At 37.1% G+C, this 21,287-nt stretch overlaps 1 protein-coding gene across 1 annotated transcript in view; it reads right to left on the reverse strand.

Moving 5' to 3' along the window:
- Positions 1–15,803, reverse strand: part of Znf804b (zinc finger protein 804B) — a 488,372-nt gene extending 472,569 nt beyond the window's left edge. The window contains exon 1 of the mRNA XM_051152011.1: positions 15,527–15,803. Coding sequence (XP_051007968.1) covers positions 15,527–15,634 — 108 coding nt within the window. The 5' untranslated portion in view covers positions 15,635–15,803. The remainder of the gene's footprint in view (positions 1–15,526) is intronic.
- Positions 15,804–21,287: the final 5,484 nt, after the last annotated feature.

Here is a 21,287-nt window from a genome sequence, read left to right on the forward strand (position 1 = left end):
ACTGTAAAAATAACTTCTTGTTGAGGAAGGAAAGTGATAAGGGTATGGCCATTGTTAGAATTTCCAGAGGCAGCAGAAGACATTAAGACACAATAATGAGGTTGGATGCTTCCCAGAAAAGAGACAATAGTTTTAAATTAAAAAATCTATCCGTATAAAAAAAAAAGAAAGCTTCTTCTATAAGGCAGCAAGATCATAAAAACACACACTTCTACTTCTCTCAATTTGTTCTGATCAAAATACTAAGAGAAAGAGAAAAGCCACATGAAATGTATCATTGCCTTGAATTAAAGCTGTGCCAGAGAGGCAGGCCACACTAAGCATTTTCATTAGGAAAACTGCAAACACTGGGCTGTTATTTGCAGCAGTTGTGTTAAACAGAATGCTAAAACACACACACACACACACACACACACACACACCGTGCTTGCCCTTCTGTTACTAACAAAGTATAGTGCAGAACAATCTTACCAGACCATTACAAAGAGAAAATTTCAATGTATTCATGTAAATGTATAGAATTCCCTCTGACTACAGTGAACATGCTAACAAATCACGGAAAATTGCTTTTTGTTGTTGAATATTTACTAATTCTAGAGGGCTATTCTATGGCCTGGCTAGCGCCCCAATAATCAAGACATGGACCTATAGATTAATTTAAACACTTTTAGCACAATAATTGGGCAGGTACAGCGTAAACTAATTTTCTGAGCTAGTCTCGCCTGCCCCCAGCAGCATTTCCCAAGTTACTTGCCAAAAATCATCCTGGCTAGGATGGATCTGCTCTATCAAGCCAGTTTCTTCATCTCTTTCTTCTTCTTCTTCTTCTTCTTCTTCTTCTTCTTCTTCTTCTTCTTCTTCTTCTTCTTCTTCTTCTTCTGATTGTCTCCTCCTCCTCCTCCTTCTTCTTCTTCTGATTCCTCTCTCTCTCTCTCTCTCTCTCTCTCTCCTTCCCCTTTCCTGCTGTCCTCCCTACTGGAGACCTCCAGTCCAGTGAACCAAAGCTCACTCTATCTTTATTTTTCCCAGAAATTGTCTGTCAGCAGCTTTACTTTAATCACTCAGGTAATATATATTGGGGAGCAAAGCTTTTACAACATTATTTGGTTTGTATGAGAATTTAGTCATATGAACTGCAACCAGATCTTGGGAGCCAATAATTAGCATTTGTATACATAGCACCAGATCAAACCCCAACAAGGTCAACAGGCCTAATGCAAAAAGTCCCCACTGGTGCCTTTCATTGCGAGCTTCGAGTGTGCCAAGCACTGCAGTAAGTCTTTAACATCCATTAGCTCACTCAACTCTAACAGAGGCTACAGGAATAGTGCAAGAAAATAACGTGAGAATTCCGAAAGCAATGCAGTGCATTAACACAGCTAGTTAGAGATGGAATTGTATGCCCAACCAGTTCAACGAAACTCTAAAATTAGTGCCCATAATTACCCAAGTCACAGAACTAATATAATGATTAAAAATAAGATGCTCGGCAACAGATAGGATATGGAGAAGTTTATTATAGGAGCATGGGAGGGCAGGGAAGGGAGAGGAGTTCCCAGAGAGAAAGAGAGACAGAAACAGAGAGAGGAAAAGGAAGAGAGGAGCAAGAGCAGCAAGAGATGGAAACAAAGGGAGTTTGTCCTTTTTATATCTGGGCAGCTGGCCCACCTAGTGGTGGGAAAGTAATGACATCATAGGTTGCTAGGCAGACTGGGGGCAGTACACCAACAGTATAAGAAAGGAGATGTTTTCTGTAGACTTAGTGCAAAAAGGGATATGTGTTATATTTCCACTTTGAGTACAGGGTAAGTTTATAAAGCAGTCAAAATGCAGCCACATACAAACTACTGACATTTCAGTCAAGACGCAATCACAGAAGAGGTGGTATTCCTTAAGGTTAGCATGCTCTGCACAGAGCTCTAAAAATTAATTTGCACTTCTCTCCCTGCAAGAAAGAGACCATTTATCATGACTATACTACTCAAGTAACTAGATTAATGATGTTTCAGCCCTGAACTCTGTTTTTATGTTGTTGAAGTATTTCCATTAATATAATTTTGTTAATATTCACAAAACTTCACTGCTACCTAGATCACTTGGCATAACAAGCAGGAAGTGACAAGATGTAACGTCAAGACAACAGAATGATGATGTTTATTTCTGTGGGGAGATTTAAAGTTATATGTCTGTTTGCCTGACATGATTTATTTGCTTACTCCATAGCCTACACTACAGGGTTTTGCATGGTTGTTTCTCTGTATACCCTCACTCAATTCTTAGGCTACTGTTAGGTCGTATACCTAGGAATCATTATTAGGGTTAGGTCCTGCCTCAGAATCTGTGCCAGAAATACCCCACCCATGCTTCATTATCTCTGATCAGCCATAACATATGCTAGAAAATCTTCTGTACTAGTGTGGTAGCTTGAATTAAAATCACCCCCATTGGCACCTTTTTTAAACAATAAGAATTTGTGGCCTCCCTGGAGCAGAAATGGCCTCTTGAGAAGAAATGTGTCACTGGGAGTGACCTTTTAGGTTTCAGATGCTCAAAGCATGCAGCCTGCAGATCCTCTTCAGTATCATGTCTGCCTGGAATGCCACAGTGCTTCCCACCATAATGATAATGGACTAAAACTCTGAATTGTAATCCAGCTCCAATTAAATTTCTTTTATGAGTCTTGATGTGGTCATGGTGTCTCTTCAGAGCAAAAGAAACCCTAACAAAGACAAGTAGGAAAGGTCACTCTGTTCCCTGCCCCATCTCTCTCTCTCTCTCTCTCTCTCTCTCTCTCTCTCTCTCTCTCTCTCTCTCTCTCTCTCTCTCATCTATCTGTCTATTTACCTATCTATGTCTTCTCCTATCTCTCTACCTCCTCCTTTCCTCACTCTCTCTTCCCTCCTCTCTCATATCAGTTACTTCTCTTTCCCGAAGGCTTGTATATTAACAGAGTGTTTTGAACTATGTTTTCAGTGCATTCCACTGTTAGTGTGCCATCTTCTTTGAGACAGATTTTGTGGCTGACAGGTACTAAGGCTCCTCAAATATTCTGTGACAGCTTACATTCTAAATTCCACCAGCTTTTGAGGTAGAGCCATGTCTGCTCTGGGAATGCTCTCCTGTGTACTTGGATAGCACATGCAACTCTTCAACGTAGGGGAGCACAGAGCTCTCCCAACCAGTGACCTCCCTTTCCAGTCATATCTATATGGGTTTCATCTTTGTGGTGTTCATTCTTCAGAGTGCCCTAATTTAACTTACATTCACTACTTCAAGCCAATCCTTGCATTATCCTTTCAAAAGGCCACCTTCTCTTAGCCTGATGCTTCAGCTCTTAAGGTCATTAAAGTTTATGGCCCTAACAGCTAAGAGAAGGCTCTTTCCCAATTACTTTATATTAAAAAGCAAATCACAGTATGCGGATCTGTTTCTTATATGTATCCATAGTTAGTAACATCTGGATTGAAAGGTTTCACATTATCTACTGGTCATGGAGGATTCTTCACATAAGTAGCAGAATGTTTTCTATGGACCATTAGCTACTGTCCCCCAGACCCTCTGGAGTTTCCTAGTAGAAAAAAAATGTAGTCAATTATCTCACTCACAGATGGCCAGTGATGCTCTCTTCCAAGTTCAGTTTCTACCACATCACTTCTGATTATACTTCTAGTGTTGGTAATAGGCTGCCTCTCATAGATAGACCAGGATAATTCCAGGAAGCTTTGACCCCTAACTATGGCCATTTCCCAGTCTCATGCAAGTAGCTAGAGTTGGAAAAAAGTCATTCCAAGAATTCCAAGAGGAGGAAAAGGAACAAGATTGAGAAACATGCACATGACTAAATTGTCAAGGTCTAAATTATTTTTAACTTGGGCAAAATTGAAGGGTCAAGTGAATTGCAACAGCAGGGTTACTACCTCAGAGTGTGTTCATTTCAAGTTTTGAGAGTTTTAGTTTTGTTTTTATTTGTTTTTGTTTCAGTTTCTATCCAAAAGACATTAATCCTTAACAAAGCTTACAGAAAATATTACTTCTCAAGATTATTTGGTTCCTGGAAATTTTGCACAGTGTGATTTATCCTTTAGTTCTGCTACATGGCCAATGAGTACCTACCACATACATTTTAGCAATTATATGAACATCTGATTGATTGACTAAATAAGTGACTTTAATGACTTTATTGAAATCCTCCAATGTTTTTTATTCCAAGTTAGCCTTCTTTGTCTGAATTTCTTCCCTTATGCTGGGCAGTTACTACTTACCTCCTTTAGAGTGGGCCAGCCCCTCTATTGAGATATTTATCTGGGGGGGGGGGACTTCTCCTGGTTCCCTAATCACAAAAAAAGTATTCCTAAGGGCTTAGCTCCAAAGGACACTAATGTTTTTTTTTCACAAAAGCTTCACATATATTAAATAAAAGCCTACTGACATCAATGCATCTGGCAGCTAAAAGGTATTGAGATTAAATGTATACATTTTAACTATTCTTTACAAATGACAGGGGCTTCTCTTTCACAGTCTAAGCAGTATTCAAATCAGAATGTAAGGAGCATATGCCAAAGGCACTTTCTTTATTCAGATAGTTTTTGTTTTGTTTTGCTTTGCTTTGCTTTGTTTAAAAGGATGGCCATTTACTCTTCAAAACCTTTTTTTCTTTCAGAGAAAGTGGTTCTGCTTATGTCCTTTTAGCAGGTTTCTAGACTTTCCATTTAATGGGTTATTATAGCTTTAGGAAGACTAGAAAACATTAGTCAAATAATAGTCATTTACAAATATAGTAGAAAACCTTTTAAGCCACTGTTCTTCTCATGCTTCATCAACCCCAGTGGCCATCAAGATGAAAATTCTAGAGCTAGCCTCACTCATGGTGCCCTGAAGAAGAAACGTCCTCTTAAAATCCAAAGCCATGGTGAATTCCAGTAAGTGCATTCGGTGTAAATTCTGCAAATTAAGTGATCTTAATATGCTATATATAAATCCACCCCTGGCTTAGTCTGTATGAATATTTAAACCCACATGTTTGTACCCATCCTCCTCTGCATTTTAACCTGCTCTGCAGAGAACTGATACTATCACTTCAAGTTTGAAATATGTCCTAATGATCACAGAGAATAGAATGGATGTAATGCTTATTGTTTTGTTTTGTTTTTAATTCACGGAAAAGTGACCTGTGAGTAGAAGAAAGCCTGAGAAGGTTTATTACATTTTATTACTTTCCTTTATAACACAATTCCTCAAATCTTACTGTCATCGTAGGATGACAGTAAAAGTAGCTGCCACCAAGGACACAAGCAAGCTTATCTAGCACTCTAGAATTTACACTATATAACATATGAATAGTTGAACACGAACATTAAATTTGATTTAAGATGCATTGTCTTACTTTTCTGCTGTTCCAACAGAATTTTGAACTGGGTTATTTATAAAGGGTATTCTATCCTTTCAGCCTAGTCATTGTTGTGGTTCATAGACTTTTACAGCTCAGTAGGACTACTGACTGTCCCACTTTTATCTTTAGGTAAATCATATCTCTCTAACTGGTCTTAAGGCTCAGTCAATAGGAGGAAATTCATGCCTGTTACTGTAAAACTAGCTATTACCCATGGCTGCAGAGGTCAAAGAACCAAGAAGAGACCCTACTGCAGTCATTTTCCCAAATCAATATAATTTCTGTTTTCTAAGTAACTATTCTTATACTCATGGATTAGTGGAGTCCTTACTCTCTTCCCTTATCAAGAAGCTTTTATTCTTGTAACATTTGGAGAGCATTACAGAGATCCACATGTGACTACTTTGTACCCAGCCCCAACTGAAACATCTGCAATGCAACCCTGACACCTAATACTCAGAGAAAAAAAATCACAGAAGAAAGGGTAGAGAGTTTGTAAGAGTCAGAGATTTAAGACACCTGCCACTAGATAATGTATCCTAAAGTCCAAGAGAAAATGTACCATGAAATTGCAACAATATGGTTGCCTAAACAAGACAGGCATACTGACACCACTTGGCATGCTAGCATGCACAGAAGAAAGTCTATTAGATCCCACCCTAAGTGATTATCTACAGTAGAAAGTAATCAATGTCGGCATAGGTTGTTCATTTTCAAGTCAGTCTTGGGTACATGTACATGTCAGCAACACAATACACACATGGTCATGCATACATATGTGTATACATGTAACAAGAAATCATGAATTTCAGGGGCACAGGATAACTTAGGGTGAGGTAGAAGGGGCAGAAATGATGGAGATACAGTGACCATGTAAGAAGTTCACACACGAGCAAGGCATTGTGGTACACACCCTTTAATCCCAGCACTCAGGAGACAGACGCAGGAGGATCACTATGAGTTTGAAGGCAGCCTGGTCTACAAAGTGAGAAACCCTGTCTCAGGGAAAATAGGAAGTTCACACACACACACACACACACACACACACACACACACACACACACACACACTTCTTAAAGAGAGTTTTATTTTGTATCATAGACTGAGAAGCTGAGAAGATCATTCCAGGATCTTGAAGGCTTCTGGTGGGCGAGAGCTTTGTGCTGCCTCAACTCATGACAAACAGCAGAAAGACAAGTAAATACATGTAAAAGAAGCCAAACCTAAATGTGGCCTTGCTAATAACAACTCATTCTTCAGGTAAATATAGAACCACTCTCTAGAGAAAAGCATTAACCTTTCCTAACAGCATAATTTCCTCCTTTAAACTCCAGGCCCTAATACCATTACAATGACAATCAATTTCAACAGAGATTTGGAAGGGATATTCCATCTCTAAGCTATAACATTCAAGGACAGTCCCATATACACATATAAAGCCACTGAAATTAGACTTATACATTTTTAGTCTTAATATATAATCTTCTTGGTAATAATATTATTTGCAATGCAAAGCTGACATTTATCCTCATGTATGCTTATGAAATTACAACTTTTCTGATAATTTATCTATCATTTGAAAATAAATGTCACTTTATAAAAATTCCAATGTAGGTATGTCTGCCTTTTAATGACTTATTGTTACCCTGCTACTAAGTACATAATTTATATCTCCTCTCAAATAATGAAAACCCAATAGAACAATTCCTATGTACTTACAAGAAATTTCTAAATCCACAAGATGGTTGTATCTTTGAGTTTCAATTGGAAAATTAAGTAAAAGATAATGAGATGTTTCACAGATACTGGCATGTATCTAATCTATATATTTTATTAGCATAAATGCATTTGTTCATACCTAATCAGTATTCTGTTGTTCATTTATTTCAAATAGCAAGATTGTTAAGCCATCAAAGTGAAGCAGAAACAACAGAAATACAGTGTGGCTCCCTATCCCCACCACTGGCAGCCTCTGTTCACCTAACGGCTGTCAACTGAGCTCTTCTTAACATTCTTATTTCTGTTTAACACTTTTATTTCTTGTGTATCTTTGTGAGTGCACCTAACGGCATTCTGGACACTTTGCCTGCAGGAGTGAGTCCTCTCCTTCTACAGTGTAGGTTCCTAAGACTGAACTCAAGTTGCCATGCTCGGCTGGAAGTAACTTCACCTGCTGAGCCATGTCACTGGGCTCACCTTAATTTTCTTAAGAAGACAGTCTTTTTTTTAGGACAGCTTTTTCCATTGGGTACGAGTAACACCATCTTAAGATTCAACTGAAGTTTCTATGGTTCTTTAAAGTTCCAATGAACATGGAGACATTTTAAAAATCAAAAAACTGCGTGCTTGCAACACAACAACTTATATTTTATGTTATACTTTAATATAAAATAAAATAAAATCCCTGTTGGACCCAGAAGTGCTATAAGAAAACAGGACACTCAGTGAAAGCAACATAGTAGAAACATCTCCCTCGCTGTGAAGAAGTAGAAACTGAAGTTAAGATAACATTTTTATTATTTTTTTATTTTTACATGTACATTTACATTATTACACGTATACAAAATAGACTACCTACAGCAAGGAGAACAACACAACAATCAGGAGTTATATTTATGCTACATTCATAGTGTTTTGGCTATTTGTATTTCGTAGCCTTGAAGAAAACATCTTTCCTATCTTGGTGAGTCTAAAATTCTGAATGTAAATCAATATCTCATCATTATCAACTTAAAACATCTATCTAAAGCTAAAAACATTTTAAAACATAAACAACTAAGCATAATTGTAAGACTAAACTATCTGGTCTTCAACCCCATCAGAGACTTGAGAAGGAATAAAAGTAATTACCTGAGTATACAGCGAGTGCAGGTAAGCATCTTCCCGAATGAGAAGATGACAGAGACAGTTTGCTGCCTGACTAGTCACCCAAAACTCTCTATAATTGTTGGAGCATCATCTTCAGACTTCTGGCCCAATATATCTGACAGACACGTTTGTGAGCAGGAACTATTGAGGACTTGCTTAGCCTGTCTTATATATTAAACACCACCAAACCAAATAACCCAATTATAAAATGGAGCACAGAACTAAACAAAGAACTCTCAAGAGAGGAATATTGAATGGCTGAGAAACACTTGATGAAATGATCAACATCCCTAGTTATAAGGAAACTGCAACTCAAAACAACTCCGTCTTACACCTGTCCAAATGGCTAAGATCAAATACTCAAGTGACAACACATGCTGTTGAGGATGTAAAGAAAGGAGAACACTCCTCCATTGCTGGTGGAAGTGCAAACTTGTACAACCACTTTGGAAATCAATCTGGCCCTTTCTCAGGAGATGGAGAATAATTTTACATCAAGAACCAGCCGTACCACCTCTGGGCATATACCCGAAAGATGTTCCACCCTACGACAAGACATTTGCTCCATTGTGTTCATAGCAGCTTTATTTGTAATATCCAGAATATGGAAACAACCTAGATGTCCCTCAACTGATGAATGGTGAGGATAACTTTTCTAATTAATCGCTAACTATTTAAAATTAGGGAATTTGACTCCAAAGCCTGTCTTTGTTTAGATTCGCCTCTAACAATTCCCCTGTGTGCAGTAACACAACAGTTCCAACCATGAAGAGAAAAGTATCTACATGTGACTTACAGCAGAGTCTACAAGTGTGCTGTATATATGTGTTACAGCTGGATGTTGGCAAATAGAATTATTCATTACAAAATGAATGTCTACAAAGAATATGTAAATGGACAGTAGAAACTGACTGCCTTTCTGCCACCACAGAGATATTTATGGAAAAGTGAAATACTCTGTAACCATCACAGGAAAATGTGGGCATAGAAGGAAACTATGAGGTGAGTTCTTAATGGCAACGGGAGGAAGTTCTAAATTATGATCTAGAGATAAATGCTAGGTGTGAATGGTGACTACAGAAACGTACAGCTGCAAGGAAGAACAGACAAAGCGGGGTGCGGGGTGTGCAGATTGTTTTCAGGAGCTAGTAGCTCTGGAGTTAAAGATATTGCACTATAAAAAAATCAACACATGAAAAGATTGTCAATTAAGAAACGGAAGAGTAAGAATTAATGATACAAAAAATGTAGTGGGTAGGGATACTGTTTAAAACAAACTTGCAAAATTTGTTTCAAAATAAAGAATATTCACAGAAATGTAAAATAAAATCTGCCAAAGGAAATTAACCATTGTCAAGGTCCTTAATTGGCAGCCTTGTTAGAAATGAAAAAAAAAAATCAAAACTAGAACTGGGTAGCATAGAGTCCTCAGTGGCCAATCTACATAGGGACAGTCTATATTTTGTTATTTATAACTTGTTTTGAAAATAAATCTAAGTCTCCTGAAAGAAATTTTATGCATTAAAAGAACAAAACAAACTTTAAAAGAATAAGCACCACAGGAAATAAAATAAGACTTAGACTGGGAATAAGTGATAAGCAGAGGTGAACCATGTGGTTTTGAAGACAACCTTTAATCCCTATCATTTTTAAAGCTCAGATTTATCTCTGGGCTTCCTATCAGCAAAGGAAATGTAGAAACAAAAAAAGTTTACTATATAGGCATCTCTCCTTCTATGGAAAAATTAAATATGTATCCTTCTGAAATATTTAGACTTTAGATATTATATTTAAACCAATAAAAAACCTTATTTCAACACACCAGGAGTTCATCTCTGAAAAAAATGAAATCAGTAGTAAATATTTTCAAAAACAAATTTTGAACTCTCTTCATTTTAAAATTTGAATTTTTTGTATTTTTACTTTGGTAAGCTATATCTATATTATTACAGCTATAAATTAAGAACTCATCTCTTCAAGATTTCAACTTCAGGTAGTTCTTTGAATATGTAAGTTCATATATTGAAAATTTCTGTATCCCTGTTAGCACCAAATATTTAGTTTTTCCATATGGACCTATTCTCTCTCTCTCTCTCTCTCTCTCTCTCTCTCTCTCTCTCTCTCTCTCTCTCTCTCTCTCTCTTTCTCTTGCCTAAGTTTTGAATTTTCTATAAGGTTGCTACAAGCAAAATATACTTTAAGAATAGAATTTTACATTTTTGTTCAGATTCTTTACTTAGAATATGTAAGTATATGCCAAAGGGTTAATATGACATAATCACATAACTTCACACTTGAGGGCAGTTGGTAGAAATATTGGGCATATGCCTGATTCTTCTTACTAGTGGGTCTTAATACAGGCTTAAACAGACCACCTTTCAAGTTGTGTTCTTATTTTCTCATGGAAAAAGTATATTTTAGAGCACATACATTGTACAAGTATTTTAGCTATTACTGCTAATTTCTAAATTGGAAATGGTTGTTCTGTGTCAACTACCATCCAACTACCAAGCCTGACACGTGATGTCTAAATATTTTGGTTTTTGTTTTGTTTTCTTTTTTCTTTCTTTCTTTTTTTGTTGATGCCGACATGTTTTATGTTTATTTTATTTTATTTCCAAAATAAAAAAGCAGAAACTTAAGTTTGTCTTAATTTGATAGCTAAAAATGGATACATAAGATAGAAGACAAATGCCAAGTAACTTAGCAAAAGTCACAAATTAAAGTATTTGAATACTGATTTCATTCTTAAGGAAGTTTTTTGAAGTTAAATCAACACAGGTTCATGTAAATCAGAATGGTGACATTCTCTCCTCCAGACAAATTCTAAGCACAGATTTTTGTGTGGTTTTAAAAAGAGAAGGCAGAGATGAAAAGACAAGAAAAAGAAAGAAGTTTGCTTAATATGGTATTTGATATAAAAAGAAAACTGTTCAATATGTAGCTGTCTTTATTGAAAATACCTGGAAGCAGTATGTAGTCATGAATTCAAGAAAAGGAGACAGGTGACTTCTCTATTAGCGGGCATGTCTTCATAATTATAGTTGACACATGAGAAATGCATCAGATTGTGAGCTTTATACTGTGGTTAATATGTAATTACTCATAAGTATCTTTAAAATGCATATGACTGCCTAGGACAGGCACTAGGAAAAAGGACAATTCACTTCCTTATGTAGGAAATTCCCTATTCAGAAACTTCAAGGTTTCCACTGTTTCTAGGATAATGCCTATCACTTCTGGATATATATTTCTAATTTTACAACAGGAAGCTACAGGATTTGTATGTGTTTAATATGCATATATATACATATATAATCTAGTTATATTAGGTGATTTAGACAAACATACAACTCTGGATAATATTACAAGACATAAAACAATTCAAGGACCATGTATATGCAATTGACACTTGAAAGGGTCTCCTTCGTGCAGAGTACTTTAGTAAAGCAGGCTTTTTCGATTCTTCTTGAATTTTTAACTATACTGTGCCCAGGAAGGAATACAGACTTCTAACCACTCTAATTTTCACATAAATGATGATGAAGTGTATACCATCGGTTAAATATACAGCTATGACTAGCAACTAATGGATTAAGTGCTAGGAACAAATGTCTTCCTAATATATGAGAAGACACACTGAAATTAATCTAAAGCTGAGATTATATCCAAAGAACATAAAATGACTAAGAATCACTAGAAGAATATGTCCATATTGCTGAAAGAACATTATTTATTTTATTGAATTTAAATATGGTGCTAGAGCTTTAGGACTTTCTTAATGAAACCTTTGTTGTAACAAAGTTCTGCACATTTGGTGGCTCAAAAGAAGTTTAATATATAGGTAACCTTTTCTGAGCACAGTTAGCCGTGAGCATCTGGCTACTTATCTATCTTACGTGCACCCAACTCTGACTCCTAGAGGCATCATGCGATCATATTATTTTAGAGTTTAGACAATACAGAGGATAAACATCCTAAAATTTAGCAAAATGTATTTGGGTTAAGTAAACTTTTATATTGAACATTAAAAATATGTTATTTTTCTGAATCTCTCTTCAATTTAGAGGAACATAAGACATCTCAAATCAATTATCCACATGCCCATCAGAATGGAAATACAATTTCCTATTTTTTTTCATGCAGAACAAAAAGATGATCATAAGATACTTCTATGTGTTAACTTTGAAGGTAGAACTAGAATTTCCCTCTAGGATTTTTACTAAACTGCGAATATTTTTATGGCACAAAATTTATTTATCAATCGACAACTTCATTTCCTATTTATTATGAGAAATCTATGTATTGGATATTTTATAAATGAAATCTCTTGAAATTATGTGTGTGTGAATGTCTTTATACCTGATTCTCTTTTGTACCTTGAGGTTAATATTTCATGTTTCCATTAAAGAGATATGACTTGAACATAAGAAATTTGTATAATTATTTTTAAATATACGTAGACTTAATTATTTTATATGTTATAAGATCCATATTATACATATATAGTGATAGCAAAAAATAAAATTAAAATTTATTAAGCTAAGAAGTAATTGTCATTTTTCTCCTTTAAACAACAGAATACAAAGTACACTTACTCAATAATTTTACTTCATTGAATGTTAAGGCCATGTCTACCTTTTAAATAGCTGTACTAACAACAAATACATAGAATAAATAGAAAGACGTCAGTTAAAGGAATAAGAATAAACATTAATCATTGGAAAACGTAGTGAATGTTAGTTATCAACTGACACTCCATTCTCTATAAGTCTAGGTAAATGGAATCTTGGGAAGTTATAATAATAGATAACATCCAATTTTAGACTAATCTAGACATTAATTTGAAAATACCTTATCATAGTAGATACTGATTTTAAAATTGTAAGTGATTGTGTTTAATGTGATCAATGAGTTTAATATTTATTATTGAGGACTTATGAACAAACCAATACCAACCTAGATATAACTTGACAGCTATCACTGAATCTGAAAATATGTACATATCTACATTATTTTTAATTTTATGTTTTGCAACCTGTTGTTCAAAAGGCTGGCACATGCTCCTGGAGACCAGTGAGCTTATGCAAATGTAAAGGGCTGAAGATCTAGTAAGTGGTGTCCTGGTTTGCCTTAGAGAGAAGGACACCATACCATGCAAAGGAATATAAACCAAATGAAGACTTATCTCAACGACCCTACAGCAACAAAGAAGCATTGAGTATCCATTTCCCACACAGCCCACCTCATGTGAAAGACTTTTAAACCTTGAAAAAGACACAAATTCCACCCACCATAAAATTTTTTAAAAGATGAAAGTGGGTTTGCGAAGTGCATATTAAAGGCATTGTACACATTTCTAAGTAGCTCACACATCATTTTAGTGAGCATCATCCTGGGAATTAAACTGAAAAGACTTGAAAACAAAGTAAGAAAATTAACACATGAGTGGAATCAGCCAAGTAAACTATAAAACTAATGCACCACAGGTGTGCAACTGTACTCTGGACAACCAGCACAACCATGTGGATGGAAGGCGGGTGTCCGCCATCTGCATTTACACACTCAGACTCTATGAGGCCAGCCAGGCTTTGGGGACATGAACAACCAGAGGGAGACACACAGGGATATCATTAACCAAATGCCAAAAAATTCCTCTTCAGACACTAGAGGTTTTAATTCAATGTCACATTCTAATCTCCCTGAATAGAATTAAACTGTGTATGAATGATAAGATGTCCCTTTGATCCTAAGTATTAAGATGTATATTCTAGAGCACAGTAATCCAACTCAGGAAGGTTATGGAGACAGTCACAGAGATTATCAACACACTAGGGGGAAATGCCTGTAAGAAAATTGGAGCATCCTAGGTTTAGAAGACAACGTGTGCTTGAGAAAGCACTGGGAGGATTTGTTTGCCCTGAGGAGAATGCTCCTGACACAGTGAGTTGCTGGACACTCTAATGGTTTGCTGAGGTTGCAGAAATGCCAATCCTTAAAACCTTAGAGCAGGCAAGATCCAGACCCACTGCTCAGGCTGACTGTGCCTGTATTTTTCAGCCAGCTGGAACTGCCAAGTCCATTTCTAGCCCTGTGAGTTTAATTGTAACTGTTAATGCAAACAGTGTTTTCCCTGTAGCCTTTCTGGCTACCTCCCATTTAGTTGTCAGTGTTACAACACAGATTTTAAAGTACTTGAAAATATGACAGACCAGTTTGTCTTTGGGGATCTTGGTGGTGTATTTGAGTATACGTAACTCCCAATTCCAGATGCCTTATGCAAATCACGGATGATGTTTAACCAATGTATTTATAAAATATAGCAGTTGTGAATTTTCACATTTAATAAAGTATCAAATTTTAATGGAAAGTATGAGGTACAAAATACTATGACCTTTCTATGCTATACAGATAAAAAATACTCTCAATATCAGAACAGAAAAGTTGTTCATTAAGTTTGGATACTTAGTCACTTACTGTGGCCAAAAACGAATTATATATGTATATATGCTCAAACTATGTATGTATGTATGCATACACACATACGTGTGTACATATTCTTTAAGCACGTTTTAACCCTTAAACATTAGTGAGTTTATAGTACCCAGGAATTAATTGATACATCTAGTAAGGCCTTTGATTCTGCACAACAGTAATTGAATAGCTTACTAAGTTAAATAAAAGCACTCAAATTGCAGGTTAAGGTATTTTTTTATATAATACAAGAAACAACCCAATTTGGATTTCCACAAAGGAACCTACTTCCTTATAAACTAAAGAGTCTAATGAGTCCTGGACTTTAGAACGCTTTGAAAAACAACACCTTTTCATTTTCCAAGACAAACAATCCCCTTGAGTTTATTTTATCATAAAGCAGCTGTAAAATTATTAAACGAATCTGAAAGTATGACTTCACAAAGCACATAATAAAGTGTCACTCAAACTTTCTACACTACACAAATCAGCAGATGTGTAAGTGGACTGTGCCGGAGGATCTACCTTCACCCCTGCAGTTAACTGTGTTCAGTAAACATTTGCATGCATAACACTACAGATCGAGATGATTGGGATGACAAGAACTATGGAAACACACACTCCTCTCTGTAATTGTCTGCAAAGTGTGTCTGAGGACATAACTAGCGATAGTGGCTTACTCCCTGGGAGTCTAACCCGCTCAATCAGGCAGGACAACATCTCTCAATGTCTCTTTCTGTTTTCATTTGGGTTTGACTGTGTGTGAATGAGTGTGCGCGCCTGTGTGCACATTACCGGAGATGGAGATCCATTCTTGCAGAGGGGCCCTCTGAAGACTCCCTTAATGCCCCGGTAGTGCCCATTGCTGAGATGTCTGGAACTGATGACCAGGTAACAAGCCATGTGGGTCCGGGCTGGAGGTGCAGACTCAACTCCTCACTGGCCAACCAACAGGCAGGGAATGCAGACTGGCTTCTGGGCAGCAACAGTGACTGCCACCTCCCGAGAAGAGGCAAGCAGCAAGCTGAGGATGGAGAGCCCGCGCTCCCCTGCTCCTAGACCTGAGCGTGGTTCTCGCTGCCCACAGTGGCTCCTTGGACTGATGTGGCGGCAGCAGCCCAGAACACTTAGGGGACCCAGGGAACCAGTCCACACGCTGCTCTTGCTCTGACGAGGCGGCGCTCACAGGCGGGCTGAAGATGCGCTTTTTAAAGGACAACTTCCTGGGTCCACCAGGGAATCAGAGTCCTCCGCCCCCGTTTCCCCGCCCTCTACCTTCGCTCCGGGTGCAGGCAGAGTCGGGTGGGGACACTCAAGTGCCTGTCGGCATGTTGATTTCCCAGGCTAAGCTGCAGGCTGCAGAACCCGGGATGCAGCGGATGTAGCCGTGCAAGGAGCCTGGCGCTCCTTAGAGCGCCCCAGAGCTGCCCCCTCTGCAGTGTCCGGGAGAGGGCGAGCGCTCGGAGTTGAAGCTATAGTGACTACTACGCGGGGACAGTGAGCACTCTACTAGAAGCTGTGGGCTTTGTAGAGTTTTGTAGGGTCTGGGCGCATTGGGGCGGCAAGAAGAGATGACAGCTACCACACCGGCCTCACTGCTCCGCCTTCTGGAACCCACAGCACCAACCTCTTGGTCCTTCTGCCTGTCTGGCTTCAGAGCCAACTTTATAAGGGGTTTAAGGGGGCGGGTACCCAGAATGACTGGGCAGGACCATAAAGGGATCAGGAAGAGAGGTTTCCTTTAGTCATTTGCTGGCCGCTCACCTCTAGGACTCTGCATCAAGGCGTCAATGGCAGAAGCAACAGCTTCCCAGCCGCCCCTAGGGGTGAGAGGTTCAGCTCTAACAGAGCCCATTAGATATCCTATGGTGGCCAGTGCATCACAGAGAAGGGAACTTTAAGTGGCAAACTTAAGGAAGGTATAGATACCAATGTGCACGTTTATGTGCACTTAGAAGCCGAGCCTTTCTCTGAGCATTAAGACGCAGATGTTTTGGTCGATAGAGGTCTTTGTTTCCCAATCTGTAATAACCACGCTCTTGGAGGTATTTTGGTTAAGCATAAATTGAGCCACCAGGGAGCGAGCTGGACTGAAAATAAACATCTGTGTAAAAACATGTGCTGAAAGAAAAAAAAAAAAAAAGATTCGTTTTGTGGGGAGGGCAAATACCCCCTCCTTTGCCTCAGGTTAGCTCTTTGGAGCTGTGCAATTCCTCTCTGCCCCACTCTGAGATCAGTGCAGGGAAACATAGCAGGGTCTCTTCTTCCAGTCTTTCTCACTTGGTGCTGGATTCCTTGAAACACCGCTGCTGTTACAGCTCCTGGTTCTATCTAGGTTTTCTCCTAGAGCTCTCTTTCCTCTCATAGTGAGTAAACAGCCTCGGCTAACATTTAGGACCTCTGACATGAAACATAAAAATAAAACTATTTTAATTTTTCTAATTAAGATACACTGCAAGTTTTTGAAGTGGTAGAGAAATCCTATTTTCTCTTAAAAACTGACTTGAATTTAGTCCAATGAAAACTTTCTTGGAAGGGAGTAGCTAGCTTCTAACCACCCTGGTAAAACTTTGAACATCAAAATGAATTCAGCATTCTCATCTGCATTCCCCTTTGTGATATATTTACCATAACACCTACAGCGTTTTTACATCATGGTATTTGTTCAGCTTAAAAGTGTAAGATGTTTATGAAGCCATACTTTTCGCATAGGACTTTATTTCTAAATACTGAAACTACAACAACAGGTAAAAAACTTTACTCAAAGGAGATACTGTAGTTTAGCTTGCTCTTGATAAATGGAAATAGCAAACAGCCTTGAGGAAGATGCAAGCATCATAGAATGAATTGTAAAGATATACAATTTCACCTTCTGTGAATACATTCCACTGATGGGATGTCTTATTTAGTAAACAAATATACCTCCTAATAATCTGTAATTAAGAATAAAATATATAACAATTGAGATGTAATATGAATAAATTAATAATATATAAAAAAGAAACGTAAAAAAAGAATAAAATATATTTTCTAAAAGTGCTAGTGTTTCTATACAGGATAAAATCAAATACCCCATCCTATCATGCTATGGTTCACTCAAAGTACTTGTTATTTTCTGACGTTCTTATCCATCAGAATATCATCCTGTGCACATTTGATCTTCCCCAAAAAGAAACAAAGTATTTGTTTTTTGAAAATTACAATTATTTGCCTAAATTTTCAAAACTTGTTAATTTGGGAGGGTGTCTTTTTAAAAATAATTGGTAGCAATTTGCCATGTTATTTGAAGTCAGTAATATCATTTTTTCTTTGATTTCAAGTGTATTGCTACATATCTTAAAATATTGAGACAAAGCATGGCATTTGTTATTTAGACAATTCTAAAAGTGATTTTTCAGTTTTTGTTTTGTCTTGTTTTGTTTTTTGATACAGAGTTTCTTTGTGTAGCCTTGGCTGTCATGGACTCTGTAACCCAGGCTGTCCTGGAGCTTACAGAGATCACCCTGTCTCTGCCTCCTAGAGTGCTGGGATTACAGACATGCGCCACTGTGCCTAGCTTGAAAAGTAATTTTAAAGCTAAGCAAAACAAATGAACAAAAAAATCCACTTTCTTTCCTTGCCAGTTTGTGACTGATACATTGTACTATACAGTACAATATTTAACAACTTATACCAGTGTCAGCCTGTATTGCAGGCATGATCTACTTAATGGAAATAGCAAAAAAAAAAAAAAAAAAAAAAAAAAGTGTATATTTATTGGTTACAAACACAAAAGAAGCTAGTCTAGTAATTAAAATTTGTGGGGAGAATAAAATGAAAGTAAAGCATTTTAATGCCTACACCAAGTCAGTTTTAATGATGAGTCAAATCCCATTACAACAAACACTTTGAAAAGCAAATATCATGCACATATTTACAAGGCCCATTTATCTTAAGCAATGTTTGATCTAATATTTTTCGTTCCATGGAAAATGATGTGAATAACAAAATTATGGACTTCAGGCTGCAATCAGTTTGATATGATAATCTCTCATATTTAGATGACTGACATAGTCAGCCGGCCTCCCTTCTATTATTTTCAGCAATGTATCTCACATACACTCCATACCTCGATATTCTCTGACTCCACCTAAGTCGAAACGACTATTGCTTCTTTCTTGAGCAAGTATGAATCTTCCTCACTTACCAGTGTCCTTAACTCTAATTTTGCCTCCGTATACAATGAGTTCTCTTACATAAAAAAGTTGGGGATATTTTACAAACCCATATCATACCCTAGCTCATCCTGATTAACCCGTGCAGTGTATCACTTTGCCTTTAAAATTAAGTCAAACTACACTGTACTGATTTCAAAACAGCAGAAAGGCAGAAAGGCTTCCCCAGTCTAGCCACTGAAGGCTTTCCTTTGTGTGCTGTCCCCTCCTGCCCCATTCCTTCCACCTGTGATCCTAGCGGTCCGCCTCAAGCATCTTTCTACTGCCCTCTCACTGGCCCAGCTGTCCACTCCACTAGAAACTCCCACCTGCACTTTAAAGGAAGAGTCTTGTCTTGTTGGCCAAATTTAAAGGTAATTGATTCACAGAGCTTCTTCCTGACCACCTAAGCTAAAGAAGCTATCTATAATCTGGAGGCTTTTAAATTTTATTTTTAAGCAAAGTCATAGGCATGCTTCTTCATACAAGTTTTAGTTTTTCATGAAAAATGAACAGAAAGTTTACAGCTCCTGTGTGCACTCTTAAACCCTTCACAAATTATCCTTTACACCAGTTTCGTACATCTGCTGTAACAGTTAAACTGATAATGAGCAGTGTTACCCAGATCTACAAATTACTTTAGGGTTCACTCTTTGTGCTATATTGGCTACAGCTTTGGACATGTATAATTCACATCCATATCATATAGATGGTTTCAGGACTCTAATAAATCCTCTGTGTTTCACCTCATCATCCCTCCTCCTTGCTCCCTGAATTCCTTACAACTATTCATCTTTTAGCTCTCTCTAGTATTAATGTTTCGAGAACGTCATATAGTTATAATGTATTAATTTTTTGTGACTTAAAATCTCATTTAAATTTTATTGCTGAATAATATTCCATTGTATTGCAGTCTGAAGTGCTGCTTCCCCACAAAACATGATAAAGTCTTGATTACTTTGAGTATTTCCTTGTTTGGAGACAGGATTTTTGTAGGGTAACAAGTCCAGGTGATCATTAGGATGCATCTTAATCTGACCATGTTCTAGGAAGGGAACAGATGGATACAGAGACATAGGTACATGGAGAATGAAATCCATGTGGAGACTGTAGTTATTGTGCAATGCTCCAGTGATTGCCAAAGATTTCTAGCAAATCACTGGCCACTGAGAAGGAGACATCAATACATTCTCCCTTGTAGCCCTCAGATGGAGTTTAAATCACCAAGACCCCAGTTTCGGACTCCAGACTCAACAATGGTGTGAAAATGAGCGTCTGGCAGTGTGTAGTGTTGTCATGGTAACCCCTAGGCACAAGTTCACATCATATGGAAGTACTACTCTTTGTTTATTAAACTATTAAAGGACATCTTAGTTGCCCCCTAATTTTGACACATGGGAATAAAGCTGCTATAAACATTATGTTTCATAAAAGTTTCTAAATCTTTTGGCTAAAACCTAAGAAAATCAATCCCTGGTCTGATTGGTAGATTAGTAAGAATCTGTCAGGTGGTCCTCCAATGTAGATCTTGACGGCGTGTTCTCTAGCAGTGGATGAAAGTTTCTTTAACTCTCTACTGTCACCAGCATTTAGGAACAAAATTTTGATGTTTAACTATTTAAATCACTTTGTGCTGTATCTCGTTGTTTCAAATCTCAATTCTCCAGTGACTTGGATGCCAAGCATATTTTCATATGATTTCTTGCAATTTTTCTTCTTTGATCATTTATTTTTATTACCTTTAGTCCATTTCTTTAATTAAGTCATTTAATTCTTTACTGCTAAGTTTTGTTGGAGAATCATTTGTCTGTGCTGCATACTGATCCTTTTTTGAATGTGTCCTTTTTAAAGATTTGTATGCTTTTCCAGAGCTTGCATTTTCATTTCTTATCTATGCATCTCACAAAACAGATGTTTTTAATCTTAATGAGCTCCATAATTTATCAAGTTTTATAGATGATGCTTTCAGTGTTAAATCTACTAATTTATTCTTAAATACAAAATTATTTGGATTTTCTTGTGTAGCTTTGATTTTGAGCTAAGCCTTTGATTCATTTTGTGTTAATGTTTATGGAAAGGGTAAGATCTATGTCTAAGTACAATTTGGAAGATGTTAATATCTAGTTGCAGAGAACATTTTATTAAAATATCTCTCCTTCCTTCATTAAACTGCCTTTGTTTCTTTATCAAAATCAGTTCACAATACCGGTGTGAGTTATTTCTGAGACTTGTAGTTTGCTTTCTTGATTTGTCTATATTTTCATCAACATCATGCTATTTTTCTCAATATATATAAGGACTTTTTAAGCACTTCAAGTTTTATTTTAATGTTTCTGACACATTTGTCTATTGGCTATTCATTA

The sequence above is a fragment of the Acomys russatus genome, chromosome 10 (assembly GCF_903995435.1).
Source record: "Acomys russatus chromosome 10, mAcoRus1.1, whole genome shotgun sequence".
In the NCBI taxonomy this organism is placed as follows: Eukaryota; Metazoa; Chordata; class Mammalia; order Rodentia; family Muridae; genus Acomys; species Acomys russatus.